This window comes from Brienomyrus brachyistius, chromosome 10, assembly GCF_023856365.1.
Source record: "Brienomyrus brachyistius isolate T26 chromosome 10, BBRACH_0.4, whole genome shotgun sequence".
In the NCBI taxonomy this organism is placed as follows: domain Eukaryota; kingdom Metazoa; phylum Chordata; class Actinopteri; order Osteoglossiformes; family Mormyridae; genus Brienomyrus; species Brienomyrus brachyistius.
Genome location: NC_064542.1, coordinates 17,052,036 through 17,078,872, shown reverse-complemented (window position 1 = coordinate 17,078,872; position 26,837 = coordinate 17,052,036). Strand labels below are relative to the sequence as shown.

The window sequence follows — 26,837 nt, the reverse complement described above, 5'->3', positions numbered from 1 at the left end:
AGGTAAACATTGTGGCAGGTGGTTTATTTGATTTTTCGCGTTGCTATTCATTTTCTTGACGTTGCTCCGTCAGATGGAGAAATAATACAATTAAATATTTTAACACAACCCAATTATTCTAAATGTCAGTTATCACAGTTAGTATATTTGACTGAGATCGAAATGTCAAAAAAGCCCTTACCACAAGTTAATGATTAAAATTTCTCATACATTATTATATTGTTTTATAGGCGATGGGATTTATGAAGCGGCGTATTATTTAAGGTGAAATATCAATAACTGCTTTTTAAGTTAATTCGTCACCAGCCTCAGTTTCCATTAAACGTGTTACTAAAATACATAGAGGACAGGTAATTTCTTATTCCATTTCTCTAAGTTGCTCGCAGGTGGTCTTCCGTATACGGATGTCGCTGCGAGTATACCTCTACTGTCTCTTTAAATTTACCCAGGAGCCCCTTAAGGAGCCCCAGGGGCCCCTAGCACGGCTCCCCACCCTGAAGACAAGCTGAGCATTAAATCCATGCAGGAGGCCACTGTAGCTAACCGTGATCAACACACGCGTACTCCTGCTGGCTCGAAAACGGCGCTAGGAGCGACCCAGTTGCGTATTGATATATATCAGAAAAGTTAACTTGGCTCCTGCGCCGAGCGTGCGGGGGGAGGGGTGCCGCGTTGAGACAACACGCCGCTCAGTTATGGGTGCATGCGTGCTTCACATCTCTTCGTAAAGGGCCTGCCGGATGATCAGTGTTAGTCACTCTCCGTGGCCGCCGTGTAAGTCACTGAGCAAGCAGGAACGGTGATCGAAACTGCTGCATTGTACAGCCATGGAGGAAACCGGGCCGAGGGAATCGGAGTCCCGGGTCCACCCGTGCGTAAAAAATACGGACTCCGTCTCATTAATAATAAGTGCCGAGGAGGAAGCAGCGCAAGGGCGGGACGACTTGAGGCTCTGTTCAGAAGGTAAACGTCCGATTTCTATATTTCTCAACTCGCTTTTGCCGCGCACACTTTAGCAGCGGGTGATCCGTGTAACGGACAATTCCATTAAAGCGGCATGGCCCCTTGTCTCCCCGGCTCCTTTATAAACAAAGACGAAACGGAGACGCTGGCTGCTCAGCTGTGAGCGACGGGCGCCACCCAGCGGAGCCCTGTGGTATTATCACACAAGTCGCCGCCCCCTTTACACACACGGGACGCGTTGCGGACATGAAAATGAAGAAAAAAATTTAATGAGATCGTCAGATCGCATTCTAATTAAATACATTTCATAATTACTGTGCAGAATCCGTCCTGGAGACGTTTCGTGCGTTGTATACCTTGCAAATGCATTGCAGCACTTGAAGCGGATTTGGAGTTGTCTGGTTAAACAGTCAGATGGACGAGCTGCCTTTTTTGAAGCCGTGTGTTGTTTTAATATACTTATTTATGGACATGAAAAAAGCAAGTAACACGTCCTGTAATTACAACCGCCTTGCTTAAAAAAGAGTCACATTTTTGCGCGTTAGGAGTAATGGATTTAGTCACAGTTTGGGTGGGGCTTGCGCTTTTATACTTCAATGTGATATAAAATGAGGCCTTTGCGCGAATAACAGGCGGCAGACGTATCATCGCATGAACACTTCTACAACGCGGCTTACAGAGATGTGTTATGTGTTTCAGCTGAGGATGGCGTCATGAATGGTTGTGGTGAGGACGGACCTAAGGATGACCCAGTTACGCCCCCTTACTCCCCGGGTACGAGTTACTGGAGCGTTACAGAGGGTCCCAATTGCCCGCCCCTCCTATCACCAGCTCCTGGGCCATCACAGCGGAAGTCAACACAGTCACGCTCAGAGAGGGCCTCCAGGCCTGGCCTCAGTCGCATCCCCGGGCGGGACCACCGACGCTACTACCACGAGTATTGGCGCAGTGAGTACTTGATGGACTTTGACCCCCGGCGGCACGGCATGATCTGCATGGTGTGTGGCAGCTCCTTGGCCACACTCAAGCTCAGTACCATCAAGAGACACATTCGACAGAAGCACCCAGACTCCTTGCTCTGGAGTACAGCTGACAAGGAGGTCATCCGGTCTGGATGGGAGAGCCACCTGGGGATGGAGGGGCGACAGCGCCCCCTGGAGGACCAATGCACAGAAGACATGTTGGACTGTGCACGGCGCTCCACAGGTACAGCGTTGGGCTTTAAGGATTTAAGTATGGATGTTTTTATTGGGCGTATATCTTAAATTGCTGCATAATTCGATTAGCAATTTATTCAACTGATTATATGAGCAAGAATGTGAGCTGGCCAGCACTATTGATCTTCAGCAGTGAGGCCTGGAATGCCATTCCTATTCTTCGTATGTTACATTCACATTCATTTAGTAGACACTTTTTTCAAGTGTGGATGTGAGAGCAGGTTCACACCGTGTCCTCAGGGCGGTTGGAGGGCCTTCTTCAGGAACCCAACAGTGACATCACTTTGTCAACCACGGAATTTGAACCAGCGACCTTCTGATCACTGACATGGAGTTCTGACCCACAGAGCCACACGATGTTCTCATGTTCACCCTGTGATGTGTGGGTTTCCCTGGATACACTGGTTTCATCCCATGGGCTAAACATTTGCAGTTAGTGGAATTTGCATTCCTAAACAGCTCATAGTGTGAGACCGATTTTGCCATGTGATGGACTGGTGTCCCCTCCTGGGCATTTTCCCATCTTGTGCCCTTTGCTGCTTCTCCTGACCCCTGCAACTCCACTGGAGGAGCAGTTAGGAGAGTTAATAATGCACATTTTGGAAGTTTATTGGGCTGCTGAGTAGGAGAGCTGATGGATGTGGATATTCTGTTTCCACTCAGGGAAACCTGGCAGTGGTGCAGCCAAATGGCAGTCTCCACCCGACAGTGCTTCCGTTACTTCTCCACCCTGCTCCGAGGTCAGGGATCCCCCAGGTCCGCCGGTGGACACCTTGGAGCGCTACCTGAATGACTCGCTCCACGCCTGGTTCCGCCAGGAGTTCCTGATGGAGTATGAGGCGGAGGCGGGCCGCCTGCTCTGCATGGTGTGCGGCGGGCAGCTGCCCTCGCTCCACCTGGACCACATCAAGAGCCATGTGCTGGACGCGCACCCCAACTCGCTGGTGTATAGCGCGGAGGAGAAGCACTGCATCCTGCAGACCTGGGCACAGAGGCAGGGTGAGTGGTAGGTCTGGGATGTCAGTGGAGTGGGGTGGGGGGGGGGGAAGTGAATCCTCTGTCCGTGTCTCAGTTACAGGAGGGGGTCACAGGCGGAGTCACCTTAAAACCAAATAACCTGAATTTTTGTTTGAGCAGGTTAAACCGCGTGAAAACTTGTTATAGTCGTGGATAAAGGTTTGACGCCACATTTTCCATTCTGTGACAAATTATTGACTGATGGAGGTATTTTTGTCTTGTGTTGAGAAAATGTCATTTTATACACTGAAAGTGCAACTGAGTTCAGATCTGAAGGTTGCATACTGGGGTGCTGTGTGGCTCTGTGGGTTAGGAATGTGTGCCCAGAAGGTCACCACTTCGAATCCCACGGCTGACAGAGTGATCATATGACTCTCGAATAGGCCCTTTACCTCAACTCCTTCCAGAGTGCTGGATAGACAGCTGAACCCAAACTCTGATCCCAAGCACTGGTCTCACATGTGTCTGTGTGTCTCACTGGAAGGCCAGAAGATCTCACCAGAAGATTGCATCTTGTTGTACTTACTACCTGTACAGTGACAATAAAAGCATTTTTCTTCTAGAGTGTCTGGCCATTTTCTGGAATATTTCAGGGTCCACTTGTTTATGGCCACAGATTTCCAGGGAATGTAATGCCCCTCAACCTTATGCTCTCCGTCTCTCTCTGTCTGGTGTCAAGAGTCGGACCCCCTGCGGGACGACAGCTCTGACAAACTGGACCCTACGGCTGAGGAGGACGACAACGACGACAACGACGAGATGTTTCCCCGGGATGTGGCAAGTGTCTCCGCTGCTTGCAGGCGGCTCGGGGAGAACGGCGACCAGGCTCTAGGGGAGCCCGAGGCCTCGAGAAGGAGCGGCCCTCGCTTCCGGCCTCGGGCCAGGATCCGGCAGGACAGCTCTGCGAGGGTCTGGCGTATGGACTACCTGGTGGCCTACGGGGCCGATAGTCGGGGCGTGGTCTGCATGGTCTGTTCGCAGGCGCTTCCCACTACGCGTGTCGGCTGCTTCCGCCGTCACATCCAGGACTGCCACCCGGAGACGGCGAACCTGAGCCGGCATGAGCGGGAGGCATTAGTAGCTGCCTGGGCCAAGTCGTCAGCCCCCCCAGTAAAAGAAGGTAAGAGCAGGACGGTCAGCCACCTGTCCTGGAACACTTTGTCGAGTTTGGAACACTTTAATAATCCCTCGTGTCCCCTTCTTTGCAGAAACTCCTCCTTCAGCAGCTGCTACAAAGAGGGGCAAGGCCACTGCGGGGACGCCGGACGTGAACGACGGGTGCTTCCCTGGGGGTTCTGTCAAAGATGGGCCGGTCGGTCGGCACGGACACTACCCGGGCAAGGACCAGCGCCGCAATTACCAGGTGCGCTGGCGTGTGGATTACCTGATGGACTACGACTGCCGACGACACGGGCTGATCTGCATGGTGTGCGGGGCAGGTCTGGCCACGCTCAAGGTGAGCACCATCAAGAGGCACATCCAGCAGGTGCACCCCCACTCCATGGAGTTCAGTGCCGAGGAGCGGCAGCAGGCCCTGCTTAGCTACAACCAGACGGCGCTGCACTTTGTCCACTCTGACGACTGCTTCTCAGCCGGTGACCATGGGCACGCGGCTCTGGAAGGGCTCCTGGCCTCCTGAGTCCCACCTTTAGCGAAGGTGTCTCGGATATTTCGCCTGCGTTTCGCGATGGTCCTTCGCCCCTCGAAGGAGCAGACGGTCGTGCACCAGCGGATTGTTCAAGGGGTGCGCGCTGCCACACTGAGCAGTCCGCTCCTGGAGTATGACTCTCCTGTACTTCCCATGTAGAACGGAGGCTGCTCCTCCTCACCTGCACTACCTGGACCCAGAAAAAGAGACCCTGCAGAAAAAAACAGCCTGAAATAGCACAGTCTACAACTCGGAAAGAACGGTCTGGAGGCTGCCCTCAAAGAACAGTCAGTTAGTAGACTGATTCTAAGAAGCTGGAACTGATTAATATAATTGGTTCATTCCCAGCATAAACTGAATTGTACTGAACTATGACCTTCATTCAGACGTGCACGTACCAAATGATGTGCATGTAGGCCAGCTGCACTAGTTCCATCCTTCCAGAACATTTACAAATCATAATTTTAAATGAATATAAGCTTTTGTTCATTATTTGCATGATATCTGCTATGCTGATGGTCAGGAGTGTTCAGTAAACAGGCGGCTGTATACGTGGAGAGCTCTCTGCCCAAATTGTTTTGGGGTTACAGACATCGTGTTTTTTTTTTTTTTTTTTTGATTTTGGACAATCATGGGTCGTACGTATTAACAGGATGGAGAGACCTTCCCCTGAATGGATGAGGGTCAGGAGGGTTCCAGCTGGCCACCTTGCTGTTTCACTCAAGTTGTCGTAGGTTAGGAGGCCTGGGTAACAGCCCCCCGAACCTTCGCGGCCGGTCACGCTGCTGGGACGCAGCTTCAGGTATGCGCTAGTGTGGCTTCAGGCCGCAAATCCCCAGTGCTCACCATCCTCTTGGGTGAATCTCAGTTTCCGAATTCTGAATAGTGGGACTGAGAGCATTTTTGTGGGAAGCCTGGACTGAAGGTCTGCTGTCCCTTGCAGGTTCCAGCCTGCCTCGTTCCCAGGCACCGGAGAGGGAAAAAAAAGTCAATAGATGAACTGAAAATATCATTTAGCATTTGCTAAAGCACTTGGACAGATCTGGTAATCACGCCCAGTTTAATTTTTCTTCTACAATGTGTTCCTTTTCCAACCCATTCAGTATAGCAGTGCTCTCAGGGGTCATTATCTGCTGTGCTCGTTTGACAGCTGGGTTCAATTTTCACGTCTCATTAAGCTTACCAGTGAAAAGTGCCCCTCTTCATGGCGGGTTGGGGTTAACAGCCCTTGTGATTAAAATGGAGGCTGCTGGTTTAACCACCCCAAACAGTCACATTCCAGAGGGTTTCCAAACTCCAGGAACTGACAGCTCTACATCCATGTTAAATCATTCTGAACCTACGTCAAAAACCTGCTTCATGATTAACTTCCTAGGCTAGAGGGCCACTGAAATGAAAAGGCTGGAGAGAGGTTTCTTAAAATCTTTTGAAAATATTTATTTATATATTAAGTGAAGTTGATCCCTGATCTTTAAAGCATGCACTTCAGGCATTACTCTCATTTTGGGACCTTTGCATCTTCAGAAATACCAAATGACTGTAGAAATGACCATGTTGGCCTGATTCATTTCTGCATCCCTTACCTCCATCCACCCCTTTATCTCAAGTTCTGTTTGTGTATGTTTTTCCTGAAATAATCTTGTATTAAAAAAAATGGACTTTGGAAGTAGAGTTTGTCTGGTGCAGAAACACTTCAAGAACATGAACCATCCACCTAACAGACTGTCATCCTCCAACTGCCTATATCAATGAGACTAAATTAGTAGTTGGGCATGTTTCTCAAACCGGTCCTTGGGGACCTCAGACGGTCCATGATTTTGCTCCCTTCCAGCTCCCCTATGGGGAGCAAAAACATAGATTGTCTGGAGGTCCAAAGGGACCAGGTTGGGAAACACTGTTGTACAAACAGATATACAAGAACTTGGAATGCACTCAGGGCACAGATCACGTAGACGGGTACTAAACAGAGGTAAAAGCCATATTTATAAGCTTTGAAATGATTACAACAGCTGTAAAATCTGCTTTTATCGAAAACACAGAGGCCCTATACATAATGTACATGGCGTTTAAGATGTTCTGGATTTTTTTTTGGACTGACACACACACCACACAATACAATGTTTTTATAACTATTTTATTAATAGCACTTTGACACCAGTATAGAACAATTGCTCTGCTCATGTTGACCAGCCTTCCCGTAGCTCCCAATAATGAGCTATATACCTAATAACTTGAATATAAGTAAACACAAATTACCCAAATAAGAACCTGAAGCTAGACCGGCCGCAACAGGGAAGTGCTTCACCCGAAAGATATGAAGAGTAAAAGCAGCATGCTACAGGGGTGGGACAGCAGGTAAAAAGATTTATTTTCTCCCATCCAAACTCCTTAAGAGAAACACGGCAGTAACAATGGCTGAAAATAATTCTTAATTTGGAGTAGGGTGTTGTGTACATATATATAGGCATCTTAAAATTTAGCTTCCTTAGCCTTAAGAAAAGATTCTAAAGACAACAAAGAAAAACCTACACAGCAGATCAAAGCTTATATAATTAAGAACACCTATGAATTCCTGTAGGCAAGATGTGTGAACAGGGTGGGCTTTAAGGGAAAAGTCACACGCAAAGTTAAATTATGCTTATGAAAGGAACAAAGCATGAACAGATCCTTCTCAGTAGCGTTCTCAGGCCGCGTGCGAACAGGCTAGTGACATATATACAGCTCAGAGGCTCCGGGGGTTAGCAAAGCTCTCCCAACACACACTGACAGCCTTTCAGGCAGGAGATGAAACTGGACGATGCTTAGATATATGCAAGTGAGCACCGATACATCCATAACGGTCTGGAGATAAACGTGCTCTGTGTACTTCACGGCAGTCAGAGTGCAAGATGTGGACAGTTTGCCGTGTTGGATGCAGCGACGTCACTTTGATGATGTTCTACACAGGCGTGTTTCTGTTGGGCCACTTACACCATCAGGAAGGAAGGTGCGTCTGCCAGGGAGCTTTCATGTAGTCAACGAATGGCCACAGCCGAAGCACAAGAAGCAGCTACTACTTTACTACTAGTAGTTATAGTAGTAATAGTAATAAAATAACAATAATAATAATGCTAGAGGGGGCCTGTGACAGATGGCATCATGAGAAAGAATCTCTCCAAAAATGATTTATCTTCATGTTCCTTATCAGAAAGCCTATTACAGTCCTATGTACATAAACATACTAAAAAAGAAAGAACTAGACCAAATACGTCACAGCTGGTTCCTTCTTTTAAGATATTTGTTCATTTTGCAATATATTCAGTGCATTGCAGGTCAATACAGATAAACAAGTTAAATCAGGGCAAAAAGGACAGACAGGCTGAAAAGACCAAACTGAGAAAAAAAGAAAAAAAAACCTAAAGCAGTCTCTAAATTTATGATTGTGACCAAAAAAAATGTTTTATGCTCCAACAAAGTCTGCTGAAGATATCCCTCACAACCTACGGACAGGGGGAAACCAGACCTATATCGCAACTACATACTAAGCACACCACTTTCCTATCATGTCATACTACTCCGCAAGTAAGCGCAAAATGTAGTTCAATCCCCACCATTCCCCCAGTCACTGCAAAACCAGGTCATAGATTCAGTCTAGTTCACGAACCCTGCCTTGTTCTTTGCACCAGCATCCAGTTTAGCTGCCGGCATTTTCACCACCCTCAGGACAAAGTGCAGGGCTGACGCCGGCTCCGGCAGTCTGTCCACGATGCTCATATAGCTCAGGCACGACGGACAAATACTAACTTTAACATAAGCTTCTTATTAGCTGGTTCAATGCAGACTGAGAGACTGGTGCAGGAGTTTGGAGGATAGGGTGGGGCTGGGGAAATGAACCAGCTAGGGGACTGGGGGGGGGGGAGGGGAGGCGCAGGGGTGATCATTCAGATTTAGGTTTCGCTCCTGGTAGCTTCTTTTGCAACCTGATGGAACAAAACAAAAAAATAAAGTCAGGCAAAAACTTAAACTGACCAAAGACTTAAAGCAATATGGGCTCAGGCACACAAAGCAACTTCAGAACCTCAATGGCTTAAACACATTTTAGAATATTCCCATTAAAAAAGCAGCATTTTTTTGTACGAAAATTTCAGATTAATTAGAAAAAAATATATACTATGGTTTCCTGACAAATCCAGACAAGACAGAATGATGCAAAGTAATTTGTAGAGTACTTACGTAGAGATCAGGGTGTTGATCTGATTGCGTGCAATTCCCACATAGTTATCAATCTGAGTCTGGTGGTACAAGGAGAAAAGTGAAATTGCACCATATAGGGTATATAAAAATCAAAAGGATGTCGTTTAAGACCATGACTTGACCATCATGTTTCTGAAATTATCGTTAGAGGGCACCACCAGAGGCTCCTCACGGTAACACCCGTCTATTAATACTTTTGATCTATGAAATAATGCTGTAACTAGACATTTTACTTAATACTGTTCAAATGTTTCAAGCTGCCCAAAAGGTAATATTCTCACCTTGTTCTTTTCATACAACAAGGGCAAGGTGAAGAGAAGAATATCAGCTAAAAGAAATGGCAGAACAGAATAAAATTAGAACATTCAGAACATGGGATGTGTCTGTGGAAGAGTCATTTACAAATTTTAAAATGCTGCTTTTTATAAAGGTATTAAGCAGATGCTGCCTTCGAAACTAGTACAAATTTTGCAAAGGCAGCTTGCCATGGAAAACAGAGGGAAAGAGAAGCAGAATGTCTCCCTATGAAACACCATTAGTCTATATTCATCCCATGAACCAAAAACTAGAACAAAAACAGCCTGTATGCTAGAATCACAGCAGAGACCCAGAAGCCTCTGCGGAGGCAGTGACCAGTTCAGCCAGTAAGCCTTCTGGCTGCTGTGACGGGCCCCCCCCGCAGTCCAGAAACCCGCTTCATGAACATTAACAGAAAGATATAATAATCTATTTCAAAAGAGGCTACCTAGATTGGATATTATGCTCTGTGAGGGATAATATGCTGAAAGTAAACAAGTTAAAATGACATTGTGTTCCTCGTAATTCATCCCGAATGTGCAGTGGTGGCTTAATGGTTAGGGAAGCGCACTTGTAAGTGAAAGATTGCAGGTTCGATTCCCCGACCAGCAAGGCACGACTGAGGTACCCTGTGTAAGCTACCTCCCCCAAGCACTGGTCCTCGGGTGCTGAATTAGCTGCCCCCTGCTATGTCACAAAAGTCACATATGGGTTAAATGCAGAGGATGCAATTATGGATTCGTTGTTGTGCCCTGTGTGCTGTGGTGTGTCAGCAATGACAATTAATCAGTTAATTCTAATGTTCCAATCTATGATTAATTTGATATGATTAATGCCCATTTGCCTTGCTTACAGCACCTTCTGTTAGTCGCCCCGTGGTTTGTAGAGTGTGGTCGACGCAGCCACTTACCCAGGATGAGTACAGTGATGCCATTGAACACTGCGCCGATGTAGGTCAGCAGCCACATCAGCACCGCCAGCTGGACAGCAAAGGCACCGTGTCATCACGCCCATTCATTCAAGCACATGCTGACCTTTGCATCCTAATCCTAAGGGTGCCTAGCAACCTTTTTTCTGTATCACACACACACACAAAAAAATAAAAAATAGGACATCGACCTGGTCTGCCCCTAGGGAAGGTACCAACTAGCCTCAAAACTCCTGCAATGCAAAACTGTCCCCTTTACTACTAGATGGTTACGGGCCATAATGTTTGCAGGTAGTATGATCTTGCCTATTTTGCCACAACATCACAGGCTCTACACTGCAGCTATGAGCAAGGTAACAGCCAGGGAGCTCTGCTTACTGTCCTGGCCTTGTGGGAGGGGGAGGGTTTAACCCTCTGGGGTTGACGGCATCGTCAGCGATGCTGCACATCTTTCTCATGCATTTCAGCTCATAACTCACCGAAATTTTATTGTAGAAACGATAATCTGTCTCTTCAAAATGTCCATTGTCGGAAGTTTTTAAAATTAGGTTAAATAGGCAAAAAAGTAAACCACATCACCTTTTTTGTTTTACCTGCATGGGGGGCGTGTAGTGCCGCTCTCACCTGAAGATCGCTATTCACATTCTAAATAGCTACATATTCAAATCGCATTTGAATGGTAATTAGATGAACAACGCAAAGGTGAAATGCGATCCAGATACATCCCCATCAGCACCATAAAAGGGGGGGGTGGGGTGGGGTTGTGGCCAGGTGTGAATGGCTCATGCACACATGAGAGCCCCCAAATATTCAATGGAATACCAGAAATAGTGACGCGAGTTAGGTTTTTCTTTTATCCAACTGAATGTTGCAACTACACCATTTAGTCATCTTCATGTAGCCAAGACTTACAGTTATATATCTGGGATCAAAAGAAACTGCCACCATTGCTTACTATGTACTTGTATGTTTCTGCAAGTGTTCCAAACTGCATTTTGCAATGTCTATACTTTGATGTCAAATTACAAACTTCACATAAATCTGACATATTTACAAAGTACAGATTAAGATGAATGCAATGCCAAAACAAGAAATAAACTTAATTCATGGCAAATAAATTATGATATTGAATGAACTGTGTGACCATGCCCCAGTCAGTGAAAGTGTGTTCCCTACCCCTAGACCCCAGAGGGTTAAACAGAATCTGACCTGCTGCAAGTGATATAAATAGGCTGGACAGCTGTGGGAATGGCCAAGGACTGAAGTAACACACATATAGGAGGGCAGCGAGACAGAGGGGGCATGTCACACCTTGATGGAGTCCACCAAATCCTCCACCAGGAAGAGACGGCTGGCGTGCTTGAGACCCTGGTTGATGTAGGACAGGCTGGTGTCCACGTAGTTGCGGAAGGTCTCTGGGGGCACGCTGACGTCTTTTTCCATTAAGGCCCTGGGGAGGGAGCAGGAGGCAGCTCAAGTTCACAGACTAAACCTCAAGACAAACTGCTGCTAGGAGGACTTCCTGTTCAAGGGGGGAACAACCGGCTGCAGAATTACACATGCTCAACAGTATATTACTGCAATTAGTCCCGTCAAGTACTAAAAGGTTAATCCCACACAACTCACTTGAATGGATGGCCCTCATTGGACTTCTGCACAGCCTGGATGACGGATTTATAGATACGGAAGCTGATGGTTACACAGAGCAAGGCCAGCAGGATGTATGAGACCACGCTGATGATGCTGAACGCGGCCAGGGAGAGCAGCAGCAGCAGGGAGACGCTGAACACCACACCCGTCTTTTTGGGGTCTCGCCAATACACCAGGTCTCGTACTAGGATAGTGATGGGGGAGAGAAAGAGCATACATAGTTACGGATAAGAGATGAGGCACAGAAATTCCAATCGATCCTCATACAAATTAAGCAGCCTGCCAACACCATGGAGATTACTCACGTTCCTCAGTGCAGGAAGTCACCAGCTTCTTACCTCAATTAGCCTCTTACCTCGATTAGCACCATTCTGACCTTGACATTTTTTTTTTGTACTTTACTGTAAGCAGAGGGTACAAGATTGGGGCGAAAAACCAGTAAGAGCCAATGAGATCAAGTCTGATCCCCTAGCTTTGGTGAGCTGCTGATTTGTGTGCCTGTGCAACTGCATAGATACACACACACACCCTGTCATTATAAAATTACAGAGCAGACTCTGGAGGAGTACCAAACAAGGAGGAGGGGGTTAGTTAAACACAGTGGGTCTCATTTTAGTGAGGTGGACCCCCCAAGTGGAAGTGCATGTCCAATACCAGCTCAAGCTGTTATCGGTGAAAGGCAGTGAATCCCTGCCACGAATGTGCAGTGGCCCCACTATACAACTTTCCAGCTGCATTTTATTTACCCATTGGCAGATACCTGCTCCTCCTTCCCTCCCGTCAGTGTGAGGGAGGCACCCACAGCACATGTCCAAATGCTTCCGCAGCATTTGCTCAAAGCCAGGTGACAATGCCATCCTGAGGCCTCACGCGCTGTACATCAGGCTGACCCTTTAGGACATGAAGGCTGAATTCTCACAATTACAGCCGCTCAAGGAAGCCAAGCCAGTTAAATGGAGAAGAGCAGCCAATTCAGAGTCATTAGTACCATTATCTCACTCCTGTAAAAAATGTTAATGCTGCTAATTGTCAAACTCTGGGTAAAAATATGCTGCGACCCAGGAGTAAATTCCGGTTTTCCCATTCCATACTACCCCCTCAGACTAACATGTAAAGTCATGCTGCTTTACCTGTTCAGTCACGACTAAAACCGATGGCAGTTAAAGAAAAAAGGGAAAAAAGAGCTACAGCGTGAAGTAAACTGCAGATTTAAAAAAGGAAAATCCCAGCTCAATTATTCTGCTGTGCAAGATGCTGCTGGTATATTTAGAAAGAAGAAATAAGTTTAGAGGGGCAGGATCCTAAAAGATATTTCCTATTTAAAGATTAAGAGATTGAAATTCCAGTAAGCCAGGTTCTCATGGGGTCGTCAGTGATGAGGGCACGTACATGCCCGGCACCCTCAGGGATCCGGTCACATCCCAGCATGCTCTGGGGTTAACCACAAGAAGCAGTGCAAATTGACAGCCCCTCCCCTTACTCAGTGCAGCAGGCCCAAACTGCAGCAGCGTGCCCCAGTGGTAGTGCTGCCGCAGTGGCCTGCTTTTCAGCACTGGCACGGTGCAGCTCTTAAAGGCACAGCACCAGTTCTGCCTGCATGACCTCATTGCAGCTCAGCTCAGTGCACCTTCTCCATCATCCTTACATCCACACAGTATTTAGTTAGACGTGCTTACTACAAAGAAAGTGAATCTGGTGTTTAGCTTTAGCTGATGCTCATCTACTAAGCATCTTACAAACCTTACAACTGCATTTTGTCATTATCTAAAAAAACCCACTTCACACTGAAAGATCCCAAATGTTGTGCACATGAAGAATGAAAGGGCCCTTACAGTTAACAGGCAATTACATGGTGATTACATGGTTTTCTGCCATTATAAATACCCATATCTGAGCTGTACCATAAAGAGACTAGTTACAGCACAGTTCCAGCTCACTTTGGTTTTCCACTGCAAAAGGGTCGGTTCAGTAAAGCCATTGCCGAGTTTGGAGAGTGACAGCGATATAAAACTAAAAAAAACACCTATTTACCGTTTACGTGGTGTACATCATGCTTTACTGTGAGTGATTATCGCTATACACTGTGCGCTAATTCCCCCTAGCACATCTGTGAGAACTGCCATATTATGCAAGCATCAAACGCTAGTAGAGTTAGAATTCGTTTGCCTAAATATTTACGAATCCATTCTGTTCAGTTGTTCAATACTTATTTTTTCTCCTTAAGTACGAGTTGGAAATGTTCAAGTTCCAAGTTTTTGGGAACGCATCATGGATGTGTGATACTAATAAATGATGAATAAAATACATAGAATATATGCTTTTTCCTTCAGATAATCCATGTGCAGAACACCGGTGTGTCTGCGCATTTTGACCAATCAGATGGTGGTGACCATCAGGTGACGTGGTAAAGGCCGTGTCGGCACGGTTACAGCTCAGGAATGGCTTGCATACTCGTTTGCCAATCTGAGGTACAGGTCGAGTATAGCTCGGTTCTTAGTGGCAGTGAAAAAGTACTAGGTGTGTGACTGGTAAACGAGATCTAAATACACTGTCAGTTTAATAAAATAAAATTTTTTAAAAAAAAAATTTAAAAAATAGATCACCCCAGCCCCAAATTCCCATATACAATAGGATATCCACTAATCGAAAAGATACAATCAGCATCCGTTAAGTGTACAAACCACATTGCGGGGTGGTTAAAATAAGCACAACTCAAACAGAATATACACAATGTGCATCATGTGCTCAGGGACAATATCGACCTCCTTGGCTCAAGCTTGTGTCACTGATGCAGTTCTTGGACACCATCATAGCAGAACAAGACACATTTAGTAAACATGTTCAGGCTGATGTATGGGTGGCAGGAATGGTGTGCATGAATGTGACAGCTACCATAGCGGTCTATAAATATAGATCCACATAACAGTACACGCAAGAAGGGTCCTCTTTATACCTGCGTCGAGGGCATGTTTACAGGGGGCAGACAACCCCTGACAGGCTATAAACTTTCCATTGAGTAATATATGGCCAGAACAAATGACTGAAATGGCAGTACATTAAGATATAATAAAAATCACCACGTAATTATATAATTTAATGCACCATTTCTTCAATCCTGGAAATGTTGACCTGTATTAGACCTAAAACTACATTTACTTTTCTTGAACATGCCCATACAAAACTCCAAGCAATGAGAGAGGGGAATTAATGTTGCCCAGAGTAATACAATTTTTCAAGGAACTTTGACCTTCTAAATGCTTCAGATTCTTTGGTACCGTTTTCACCTACCACCTCCTTCAAGCTGCCGAAGTATCAAATACAAACAAGCCAAGCTGTCTGTAGTGTTTCTCTAAAGCTAAATTAAAACATTTCTGTTCTTTAAAAAAGGTCATAACGAAAAACCTGCTGTGTAAAAAGAAATTTAGCTTTTTCAAGTGACACATAGAGAGACACCCATCCCCCCAGCCCTATATACATGTTATACATTGTTATATGGTATACACACTAATAAAGATACTCAGTCTTTATTCAATTGTTAGAGGTGGTTACCATTTTACTGGGTAAGTCACATAAATCCATTGTTGCATCTACCCATTATCCTAACACATACTCATTGACAGATTCACCTCATTAAAAACACACAATTCAATCTTAGACCACAGATTCCATTTACAATTGTACCAGTTTAGGTAAGATACAGCAAGTAGATTATGCAAAGCAGCAGTGTTGCTTGTGTGAGGAGTTAGCAGGCCAAATGCCCAGGAGAGAGATGTTACCTGACAGGTGGGTTAGTATTGCTGTCAAAGCATGCTCTGCAAGATGGTAAGCATCAGTCACCCATGCGTCGATCCTGTCTACCTCTTCGATTGTAGACTCTCGGACAAGAGGCTCACTAGTGGGAGCCGGACGGGGAGCAGTGCCCATCGTTTGTAGTTGGGATGTTAGTAGGGCAGCGGTTCCTTCCTTGGGTGTTTCTTGGGAGCTCTTCTCAATGGGCAGGTCTTCATCCTCTTCTTGACTGCTGCCCAGCTCTTTCAGGGCACATATAGTAAGACGCTCTTGTTCCAGATCCAAAACCATAGCAGGTGGGGAATGAAAGGACTGTGCATCAGTTTTAGGAAACTCCTCAGTACCCATGCGACAGCTGCCGACATCAATAGGTTCCCCATCCTGTCGTGATTTCAGACACTCTCTCATGAACTCTACAAAGCTGTCAGTTGCATCAGAAATTGAGGACTCTAGCTCAGGGCTTTCAGGGTCACTCATGGTCTCTGGGGAAGTTTGTTTTGGTTGAGAAATTTCCGGTTGATTGTCTTGCCATTGATCCACAACAGATTTTGGCAACAATCCAGACTCACGTGAGGTCAAGACATCCTCACTACTCAGGCTTGCTGGGACCTCAACCTTCCCCAGGTTACGGGAACTAATTTCTGAAACCGTGTCTTGGTCTGGCTGAAGTTCAGTCGACATTTCCCAATGAACATTCTGGGGAGTGTTCTGCAAGCCTGAAAGTGAATCTGGGGTAATGGCTTGAGGTGAAGGCTTTCCTCCTACAAGATTTGGAAGGAAGTCTTTGGCAACTACTTTGAGATCATCTGCAAAATCTGTCTCAGTTTCGGTAGTGTTACAAACTACACCAGAAGACGCACTCAATGGCACACACTCAGCCCAATTCTGTACAGGAGAATCAGAGGAAAGAACATTAAAACCAATGTCTGAGCTTAACTCTATGTCCATGGACATGCTTTTAATGCCAGGAGGACAGATCTCAGCTTCAAGCTTTGTGTCACATTGTGGAACATGCTCAGTGCTATTCACATCCTGTTGAATAAGTTGAGCTGTTGAAGTTTTACTTGACACATCTTTACTTGGTTCATCTTCCAGCACAGTATGAGGGGTAATATTTTCTGGAGAGGAGGGCAAGGTAATGGAAGGATTCTCAGCAACACTATTTGCTAAGTCACCAGGTGGGATTTGTTTTGCTGGATCAAAGATGGCAAATTGCAACTCCGATGACTTTTCTAGAAGTTGGTCTGAAGACTGCACTGTGGAGAGAGCCGGTTCATTTCCAGTCTTTGCATTCTCTTGTGTGAAAAACTGAACTTGGGTTACGTTTGAATATTCCATTTGTTCTGAAACTACAGAACGTCCGGCAATTTCCTTTGAAAGCACATTTTCAGAAGATGCATTTTCTGTTTGAGTGTCAGGTTTATTACTTTGATCTTGAAGTGAAATCTCAGCAAGAGAATCAAGGGGTGAAGCGTCAGTATCTAAAATGGTCTTTGATGGAGGAGACTCATCCTCTGAGGCATTCTGTTGATGCAGATTCTGTGCAACAGAATCTTCATGTAGTTCCGATTTCTCCTCTTCAAAATTTGAACTAGGTGGTTTGGGCTGTTCTTTATCTATATCTTTGACAACCTGAAAACCCTCCTCTTCTGCCTCCTCTTCATCACTTAGAGCCGGTTCATCAGTTTCAATTACATTTATAATAGGCACCAAAACTGCTTGCTTCTCTTGCTTAGCCGGCAGACTTTCCTTCTCCCCACAAGCTGCCGAGGGAGCAACAGTGATGGGGTCCTCAAGGTCAGACACAGGACTACTACATACAGGAGCTTTAACAGACACCGCCTCTCCAATCACAGTATCATCTGACTCTCCTGAGCTGTCCAAATCTACAATCTCGACAGGATCCATGTCAGAACTCCAGGGAGCAGGTTTCACCGGCAAAGCATCAAGTTGCAAGGCAGGCGGAGAGGGAGGGGGCGTAGGGGATCCAAAACCAGCAGGAGGGGGAGGGGAAGGAGGGAGCTTTGATTCATCAAGTGCTGGAAGTCCCCTTATCTCATCATCTATTTTTTCTTGCTTGTCCCATATGTAGGCAGTGGGTAAAAAGCTCATGTCAAATTCAGATTCTTCTTCCACACTACTCTGCTTAGTTGATTCACTGGTTTGTTCCATCTGTTGAAATGTTTCTCTCGGAACATCCATGAATTCATCAGGAACACTTGCCACTACTGTGGTTTCTGCCTGAGTCTCCTCAAACTCGTGAAGACACTTGGATACCAGAAAGTCTGTAGCCGCCTTGATTTCGAGCTCTGGGACAGTATCAAAGTCGGGTGCGGGGGGCAAGTGAGCTCGCATCCAGTCTGCCGTGTCTTCAAAATCGTTTCCCCGCTGTGTGTCCCCCAAAACCTCAAAAGGTGATTCTGGGGAGCACTGGTCTGGGGATGTGTCCTTCTTTGGGAACAGAGAGGACAACTCGGTCGGAGACTTCTCATAGTGGCGCTCCTTAAAGTGAAGGAATCCTCCATCGCTCCAGGTGTCAGTTTCACCCTTCTTTGCTGCAAGAGCTTCCAATGCTTTGATTCTTTCAGATACAGGAGAAGTCTTAATAGGAGATGTGTCATCCCACAGTGGCCCAGTACCGGTTTTTGTTCCAGTAGAGGGGCCTTGCACAGAAGAAATTGGAGCAGCTCCAGTGAAAGGAGAATCTATCCCACGGATCTCCATATTTTTCTGCTTGTCCTTTGTACAGTGGCCAATACCTTCACCTGCATTTCCCAGTGACTGGCTGCCGAGTGCAACTGGAGTAAAGGAATTAGGTTGAGAGCGAAAGTGAAGGGAGGTTGGTATCATGTCTGTAGGTTCACCAGGTCCCTGATGGACCCTTTCACCTGCAATTGTCAAGCAGGAGGGGAATACAAAACAATAAAAAAATTCAAGATGCATATTCAACTCCCATGCATATAAATAAAACCAGTGGTCTCTGCTTGTAGCTCTATCAAATACAAAAAAAATCACAGGGGGGCCACACCAAGTAGATCAACCAAGATATGTAAATCCAGTATTTAATATTCTCATCTTTTTTAACTTCAACCAAATCAACGTCATAAGACAGAACCAGAAGCAGAACCACTATCTTCAGCACACTACGGTAGAGGAGCAGTTGCTCTGTGCAGTACAGTACCATCCAATATAGGTCATGCAGTCATGCATGGAATGGGGTACTAACAGTGTATGGAGTCTTGCTGCGTACTATGTCCACAACTTTAATAAAAAAAATAAAAATAAAAAATTAAAAGCTTCCCATTGAGAAAGTTCCTCAAAGGACAGACAAGTGACTTACATGGCATATAATAAAAAGCCAATCACACTACTGAAACAAAGCGCTAAATTAAGGGCTTCTGAAAACTACCCGAGAATGTTTGTTCATTTTTAGCAGGACAATGGCTAAACTGTATTTAAATCAAATCTGTTGGTTTTGGGATTTTTCTTTTCCTTGAATTGGGATCAATGCTTAACAAAAATGACCGAACAACACAGAAATCAATTAAAGGATCCTAGTTTGTTCCTTAGCAGATTTTCTTTGGCTGTGATTGCCAAGTTCACTGATAATATTAACAGTGGCTTAGTTCATGGGATCAAAAGACTTATTGTACAACAAAAGCAGACTGAAGAACAATTGTGTGTTGCAGTTGTACGAAGTTCAGAGGTCAATAACTACTGAAGTTCTCTCCATGCTTAATCTTTTAAAAGTGAAGAACTACAAGCTTACTCAACAGAAAAAAAATGGATAAAATTATGCTCACACAAAGATTTTAAGCTGTTTCTTATTTAGGGAATAAGAAACCGTGCAGCTCGAGTGCTCAAACCAAGATAACATGGAACACTTTGCTAACAAAGGCGACTCGTGACGAAAATACTCCACATTTTGAAAAGGTTTCTATGCGACCTGTCTGTGCTAAAACCACTTAAAAACTTGTCCAATATAACATATAAACACTTATGCAACTAGAATGTTAATTTGTGGATGTAGGCCTATTTCAAAATTTATCGGCAGTATCCAAATGGAGGCATTGATCAATTTACCAACATTTTATATAATTTCTATTAGCAACAGAAAAGGCATCTGGATAATTATATACGCAAAATATACTTTGGAAGAGTGTATAAATTTGATTTAGCATGTAAATGTTAGGCATAATTTATACTGTGTGTACACAGTTATTTATATCTTATCTGACTCAGGAATGTTGGAGATATCTCAGAGGGTGCCAGGGCATCTGAAGGATGTCAGTCACCTTCCAGCCCACGGGGAGCCGCTAGACACGCCAAGTGTCACATGACTGTATAGCCAAGGTCATAGTAACTTCTTGCTGTAGCTGCCATTAAATCATATTTAGCTGTACTGTTTTTGCATGCACACACACAGACGCACACAGAGCCAAGTCCTCCTATGCACAAACCTTGAACACAAACTTTGTGACTATAGCACTATTCTGGCTTGCAACTATTTTTATCCCACCAAGCTTCTGTTGGAAATGCACTCATGGAATGAGTCAGGCTGCAAGGTGTCCATCCGCCCTCACGCGCCCTATTCAGTATTCTTCACTCCTTGAGAAATGTTCACATAGTTCCTGCCAGGCTTCTACAGTGTGACATTTCCAGTGCACACTGGAAATTTAGTGCAGCTAAAAGTCAATGTGAGAGAACTACAAAAAAAAACTTCCCTCCTGAGTGTGTGAATTGGACTGAGCAATGACGCCACTAGCTGTAGTTCTTTTTGGAAAGCTACACTGAATTGACTTAACAGTTATGCAGGTTAAAACTAATACTCAACATGCATTACACTGCTAAATGACCCAGTACTGAGCGGGCAAAGCAAAGAAAGCAAAGCATTTCCCAGGATGCTTAATCACTTAAGTTATTAACGATAATGGTATTAGCTAATGAAAAATGAAACACTAATTATTTCAAGTGGAATGCTGATACAGAGGACCAAGAAGATGAAATTGTCTCAGAAGGAAGTAACGATTATGCCAGCAGTGCTGTTAGCACTGATGACAAAAGCTGGGAAGATTCTACGAGATACAAATTCAATAGAGAATGGTTTAAGACACCAATACATTTGCAGTCAATTGCAAAACAAAGTTCCACTGTAACATATCAAGGGAGCCCCCCTGATCGATGAAAATTTACCTAGGGGGACCTAAGTAATGAGTGTGCTACAAAATAACTTAATAGCATGTGTGCTACTTGGTGAAATAGCTAGCATGGAGCCCTGGCTCCCACTATTTGTGCCGGTGGGGGGGGAGGGGGAATAAATAAATAAATAAAATAAATTTTAAAAAATCATTTTTTGAGTGAACATACACAAAAAAAAAAGTTTACCCAAGTCTGTATGTGCCCTAAGCGCTGGCAGTGGAAAATTCAAGAGTGCTCAACACATTTCCTTCGTAATAAATCAAACACAACATAGTGTGGAGTCTGCCATTTAACCCGAATGGATCCATTTGTAACATGACAAATTTCAATTATACCAGCAGGCTTTCAAAACGTACCACTGTCTAACCAAAATGTGAATTCCATCGCAAATATGTTTGCAGACTAACAGAGTGTCTAAGCAGACACTTTAGTTCAATTTTTAAGGGGAACATAAGGTACTGTGCGAAGCACTTCGGCAGACTGCATTGAAACATTGAGCATTATGTCAGCCTTTGTCCTCTGCCAAGAAAATGATCAAACAGCACTTTAGAAGATGTCTGACTGAGTGTGGGCCCTTCCTTAACATTAACCTGCAGAGACCCGCACTTCTCATGACAGCAGAACGGAAGTAGCATCTCTCAATAAGCTGCTGTGTTGTGGACAAAACACATACAAAAGGTTTGAGGTGAAAAATAAACCCAGGCTCCAGGGTCATCTGAAGCTGGAGGCCAGAAGTGGCAACATGCAATGCTGCAAAAGCGAGAAGCAGAAGGCAATCAAAGCGCTGGGGGACCAAGAACCTGGGGGCAGGGGGCTTGGAAGTTATGCTGAAGACGTTCATATACTCATACCACACCTCCAGGTGGGGGCCCAATGCAAAGAGCTGATTTGAAATCCAATGGAGCCAATCTTAGATTTGAGACCCAAAACATCTAAATGATGTTTTCTGCAAGTAAAGCCTGCTTCTTAGTGAGGGGTAATATGTGTACTAAAATGTTATTTTAATGTTATTACCACAAGCTGACAATAAAAAAGCAGCATACACTGAAAGTCATTGTTATTTCAGAATATTGAAAATGTTATTGCTGCCCATAAATTTGAAACTCAATGGATTTTTTTTTTTTTGGATAAAAAGATACACCTCACTGACATGCCAGTGGCAGATTGGGGACTGACCCAAAGAACTGCTCCCACACCATAAAGTGGGAGGTCCTCCGAGCTGGAGCTGGGGCCACCCTGCTGTTACGGTATTAGAACAGGGGACAGACATGGAGGGGGGTCAGCTCACACACCCACTCAGGAAGATGGGATTACGGGAGACATGACTGGTTTTTAGGCTGCATTTCACCGCCAGGTTGTGGGTAGAGTATAGAAGCACCAAGGATGTGTGGAGCTTTTTAAAAAAGTAGCAGCCCAGCAGGACAAGGGGAAGGAGAGCAAAAGCAAATAAGAGGAGAGAGACAGAGGCGGATCGTCGCAAAGAACAGGCGCGGGGCACAAGAGAACTAAACACTTGCCTTGAGGAGACTGAATGAGAGATACAGGCGAAGAAGAAAGAAAGGAATCTGAAAAAATAAAAGGGAAAGGAGAATAAGAAACCTACAGTGGTAAGACCCCCACCCCCCCAATTACCCAAGCTTGTGCTAAAGGAAAACAGCACAACAGCAGTGGGAGACAACTCTATGAAACCTACTCTGAACAATACAAGGTAATGCCAAAGTTCACTTCCATATACCAAACAATTCCCAGTTAAAACAGTATAACTACATACTGGGTGTGGGGAAAGGGGAAAAAAAAACAATTTTAAAAATGTGCAGGTTGAACACCAAAGCAGCATAATAATAAATTCACATTTTTCTAAGAGACTTACAAAACAAAGACAAACGCGAACGGACGTGCTAAGTAAATAGCGACAGTGGGTTGGGACTTCATAGTGTCACATTCTCTCAAGTGGTTGCATGATCCAAGGGTCACTTTCATTGCTGACAAGCATTTGAAGTATAAGCTGCATCTTCCCCCTGCCCCCCAGGAACACAAGAAGGTGGAACACACAGGATTACAAGTCAATGACTAACATGAAGGACAAATCCTGGAAAGGGAAGGTGTGACAGGGTAAAGTATCAGACAGGCAGAGCGGGTTACGCTTTTGAACCAGATACTAGAACACCCACATTCCAGCCTATCCAGAAGCTCGTCTCATCCAGCTGGTTCCACATTAATCCTGTGAACACACCCAAAGCATGGGCCACACCCGGGACCAACCTGACAGAAGCACAGAGACCAAGGGGCTTGACAACCAAGGGAACCTAGAAATAGACGCATGCAGATTTGTTAACGTTACAGCAGCAGGGATCATGCTGCCGCTGACGTCAAACCCATTCGAAACCCCATGAAAACTACTCGCACAGGGTCCCTTCCCAGAAAGCACTGCACATCCGTATCAAACTTAAAAATAAACACCAACAGCTTTCTTGTTATTATGTTTACACTGACGGCCACATTACAGCACCATGCACATAATCCTTAGCCTGAACAGGGCCCTGCCCAGAGGACAGTCCTGTCTGCCACCAAGATCCTGTTCCAGGGGACGCAGAGTCATGAAACACAAGACCCCACTAGGGGAGGAGGCACTGCTGCCTCAGCCCATTTTGGAGACTTGAGTTAGGGTTCGGCGTCTAGGAGAACTCGCCGTTCTCTCAAAATGCCACATGGGACTTATCGACCGTGCAAGACGACTCAGTTTTGTGACGGAACCCTGCTACCAACACACAAAATAAAGGTTGGGTATTTGAAACTTGCCAGGCTACTTGTCCTATGAAGCTGCCTTTTGATACTGGACCCATACATAAAGCACACAAGGAATGTATGAACAAGCACAGCTAGTGACCTTCAAAGTTAATGTAAATGTCAGGGGCTCTTTACCCCTGATAATGAGGAGAGAAAACATGCATATCAGTATGTCTCAGCTATGCCATTCAAAAAACAAGGAAATATGACTGAACAGAAAAATGAAATACAACTAACAGGTATCTGGGAGAAAAAAAAATTGCTTTGCAGGATAGGGATTTGATCATTTAAAAAAATGGGGGAGGGGCACTTCCACACCATAGAGGTAATTGCTGTACATCCAAGACTGTAATACAGACTTCAGTGACAGTAAGCATGTAGCATTTGGGGCAAGGAATTTGGAGGAATGAGGCCTTGAACATTTCTACTTGTGCTGAAGTGTGCCACCTCCTAAGTGACCAGCCCCCTCCCCTTACTTAATCATCCTGGACACAGATGGCAGCCTGCCAGCAAGCGCAGGGTTACTGTCCATTTGGCATCCCACCAGGGGGCTCCAGGCGGCTCTCAGGCCCTGTCTGCCCGCCGAGCCCCTGACCTCAGCAAGGTAAAGCAGTCAGACAGGCAGCACAGTAGAGCACTGGGGACTTAAGACGAAGCACGGTGTAGGTTCAACCTCTGTATGGTTCAAGAGCACTTTCACCTTGCCAGTGTCATATCAAGTAGTTATTTATGGGGGGGGGGGGGGGGGCAGGGGAGGGGGGAGATTTAATCTGCATGGATCAATAACTTCAAAAACTAACAGCTTATTGTTGATTTTTACCCCCAATGTTCTTAAGCATTTCAACAAGAAAAATCTTCATAAATATTAAAATGGACTCTAACCCTCCCCCAAACACATTTGGTTTGTTAGTGTTAAAGTTGTTACTGGCAATGAATTACAGTAAAAACATTAACATTTTCCATGTGTCTTGGCAAACAAGTATAGTGCACGGAACTGGCCCACATAAATACCCATTTATAACAAGATCCCCTTAAAATGTTCACAAGTGACCCACAAATCTAACCTTCAATCACAATACATGGCTGCTACATCATGTGTTCTTTGACAAAAAATGAACAAACAGAGCAAGGTACAAGAGCTGAAGTGGGGCTATTAATCTGTTAAAAATCAGACCGTTTGTATTCAAGAACAGTGAGACAAGGTTTAGTATGACAATGGCATATTCCAGCAACACCAAGACATGCTACCGCGTGGGCCAAGCATAAAAAAGCACAAGCATTAAAAAAAGCACCGCTCGGAAATGAAAATCTTCTTAGGAAGTGCAGTCGGTGGAGGCACAATGAATATAAACATATGACAAAACAGGTCAACAGAAAAGATGAATTGTGGTGTAGCGTAATAATGAGAAACGCGGTTGCTTTAAGAGGCGCTCCCGCCCAACGCAGTCTCCCACTTACGGAGCATCTGCAGTGCAGATTGGCGTCGCCGCAATATGCGGCCATTACACCACAGCCCGGAGGAAAAGCGATCTTCCTTCGTCCCTTTGCGTCTTACATAATAGCTGTTAGTGTTCACTTAAAACGATGTTTTATTGTTGATATTATTATTAATAATCCAAACATCATTTAAAGAGAACGCTAATAGCTTACAAATTGCGACACAGTAATAATTTTATCAAGAATTCCTGTCTAGGGAAGGTAGTGGTTTTTGTCGTTAAACTCGATGTGCTGGTTTGACGTGCATTATTCATTAATAAAGAATAAAAATGCACGACAAGATGTGGCCGTCAAAGCACGCGCAAAAATATATAGGAGCTTAAAAGTGATACACAATGCTTCAAAAATAGTATAACCGAATGATATAAACGAATGTCGTCTGTTATAGGAAAATACACTGCATAATATTGTAAAAACGCTTAAATGTAAATATTTCAAAATAAAAACGTGAAGAAGGCAAAGTCAGAAGCCGCTGTTTTACAAAGATGACTTTTTACAGCCGAGTTGAGCAACTGCCCACAATTTTGGGAAAAAGGGAAACTACATTGGATTAAAGCTAGGCTAACGCATGGGTCCTCCTCTTACCCGAGCACTTGGAGTCTTTGGCCGAGTTTGGACCGGAGGAGCCGTCGACAAGCCCCTGAGATGACGATATCTGAGCCGACTGGGTTGCCATTTTTCTATGCAACTTATATTTCTACGCTCGTAGCGGTGCAAAAGTGAGTCAAATAGCCTCTGACGACGCAGAGCTACTTTGTATCTTCAGCCCTTTTCCGTGCGGTCCCTTTCAATATCCCCTCTCCTGCGAATAAGCGGCAGCTGTATGCCAAACCGTAACTGTCGCACCTACATTAATACGAGCCGAGATCCGCTGCTGAGCGCACTGCTTCAGCGCTAGTTCGGGAGTGCAAAACAAGAAGGGCAGGGAGGGAGTCACCATATACTCTACCTCATTTAAAGGAGTATGCTCTCAATTAAATCTATACCGTCATTTAATAGTGGAATACGTACGAAGCAGACGCCGGGGGTCATATAGCTACATAAATGTTAATTTTTTATATATTTTGTATATATTATTTTATATATTAATTGTACATTCTACCCATCTGTTCATTCAATTCCACTGACACTTTGCGCAATATTTCCCATCAAATCAGGTCCCGCCATCCATTTTTTTTCTGAAACCTCGTGTCATAGTCAGCGTCTGTGGGAAGGGGGGCGGACCGGAGATTAACCAAATAAAGTGTTTATATGTTTTTGTCTTATGTTCATGTCTAGATTTTACTGTCTTGTGTCTTGCGTATTTCTTTCAGTGTTGTAGTACTTGAGTCTGATCTTGGCACCCAGATTACTTTTTACAGAACTCAAAGAATTTCTAGTCGTTCTCAGACTAGAGCACCTAATAATCTTCACTCAGAAATGTGCAATTAGTTATTGTCTTTCTTATTTCTCCATCTCCTCTCGAAATAACGATACACGTTAATAAAATAGAATGCAATTAATACAATGTAATGAATATATTATTCATTCTCATACCGAAGCTATTTTATTTTTGAAAATATGTTCCCATGCCTTCAAAATCCCCTCAGAACAGACAAGATGTCAGTGTCAG

General features: G+C 44.7%; 2 protein-coding genes across 6 annotated transcripts; one reads left to right on the top strand and one right to left on the bottom strand.

Annotated features, from left to right (window-relative positions):
- Positions 1–464: 464 nt before the first annotated feature.
- On the top strand, positions 465–6,511 carry zfta (zinc finger translocation associated). Of its 3 annotated transcripts, none has more exons than XM_049027906.1 (5): positions 465–963; positions 1,663–2,169; positions 2,844–3,179; positions 3,877–4,317; positions 4,406–6,511. In XM_049027906.1, exons 1-5 carry the CDS (start codon positions 828–830, stop codon positions 4,834–4,836), a joined length of 1,851 nt encoding a protein of 616 aa, XP_048883863.1. In that variant the 5' UTR covers positions 465–827; the 3' UTR covers positions 4,837–6,511. The 3 variants fall into 3 exon arrangements, with proteins under 3 accessions (XP_048883863.1, XP_048883866.1, XP_048883864.1); XM_049027907.1 differs by lacking the exon at positions 465–963 and adding an exon at positions 1,000–1,443; XM_049027909.1 differs by lacking the exon at positions 2,844–3,179.
- Positions 6,512–6,963: 452 nt separating this feature from the next.
- rtn3 (reticulon 3) lies at positions 6,964–26,159 on the bottom strand. 3 transcript variants are annotated; one of them, XM_049027903.1, is made up of 9 exons: positions 25,811–26,159; positions 22,459–22,506; positions 15,730–18,630; positions 11,930–12,137; positions 11,615–11,753; positions 10,286–10,355; positions 9,360–9,406; positions 9,058–9,116; positions 6,964–8,804 (listed from the first exon to the last, which is right to left on the bottom strand). In XM_049027903.1, the coding sequence occupies exons 1-9, from the start codon at positions 25,899–25,901 to the stop codon at positions 8,762–8,764; spliced, it is 3,606 nt and encodes a 1,201-aa protein (XP_048883860.1). In that variant the 5' UTR covers positions 25,902–26,159; the 3' UTR covers positions 6,964–8,761. The 3 variants fall into 3 exon arrangements, with proteins under 3 accessions (XP_048883860.1, XP_048883861.1, XP_048883862.1); XM_049027904.1 differs by lacking the exon at positions 15,730–18,630 and having other exon boundaries at positions 25,811–26,153; XM_049027905.1 differs by lacking the exons at positions 15,730–18,630; positions 22,459–22,506 and having other exon boundaries at positions 25,811–26,152.
- Between the last annotated feature and the right edge of the window lie 678 nt (positions 26,160–26,837).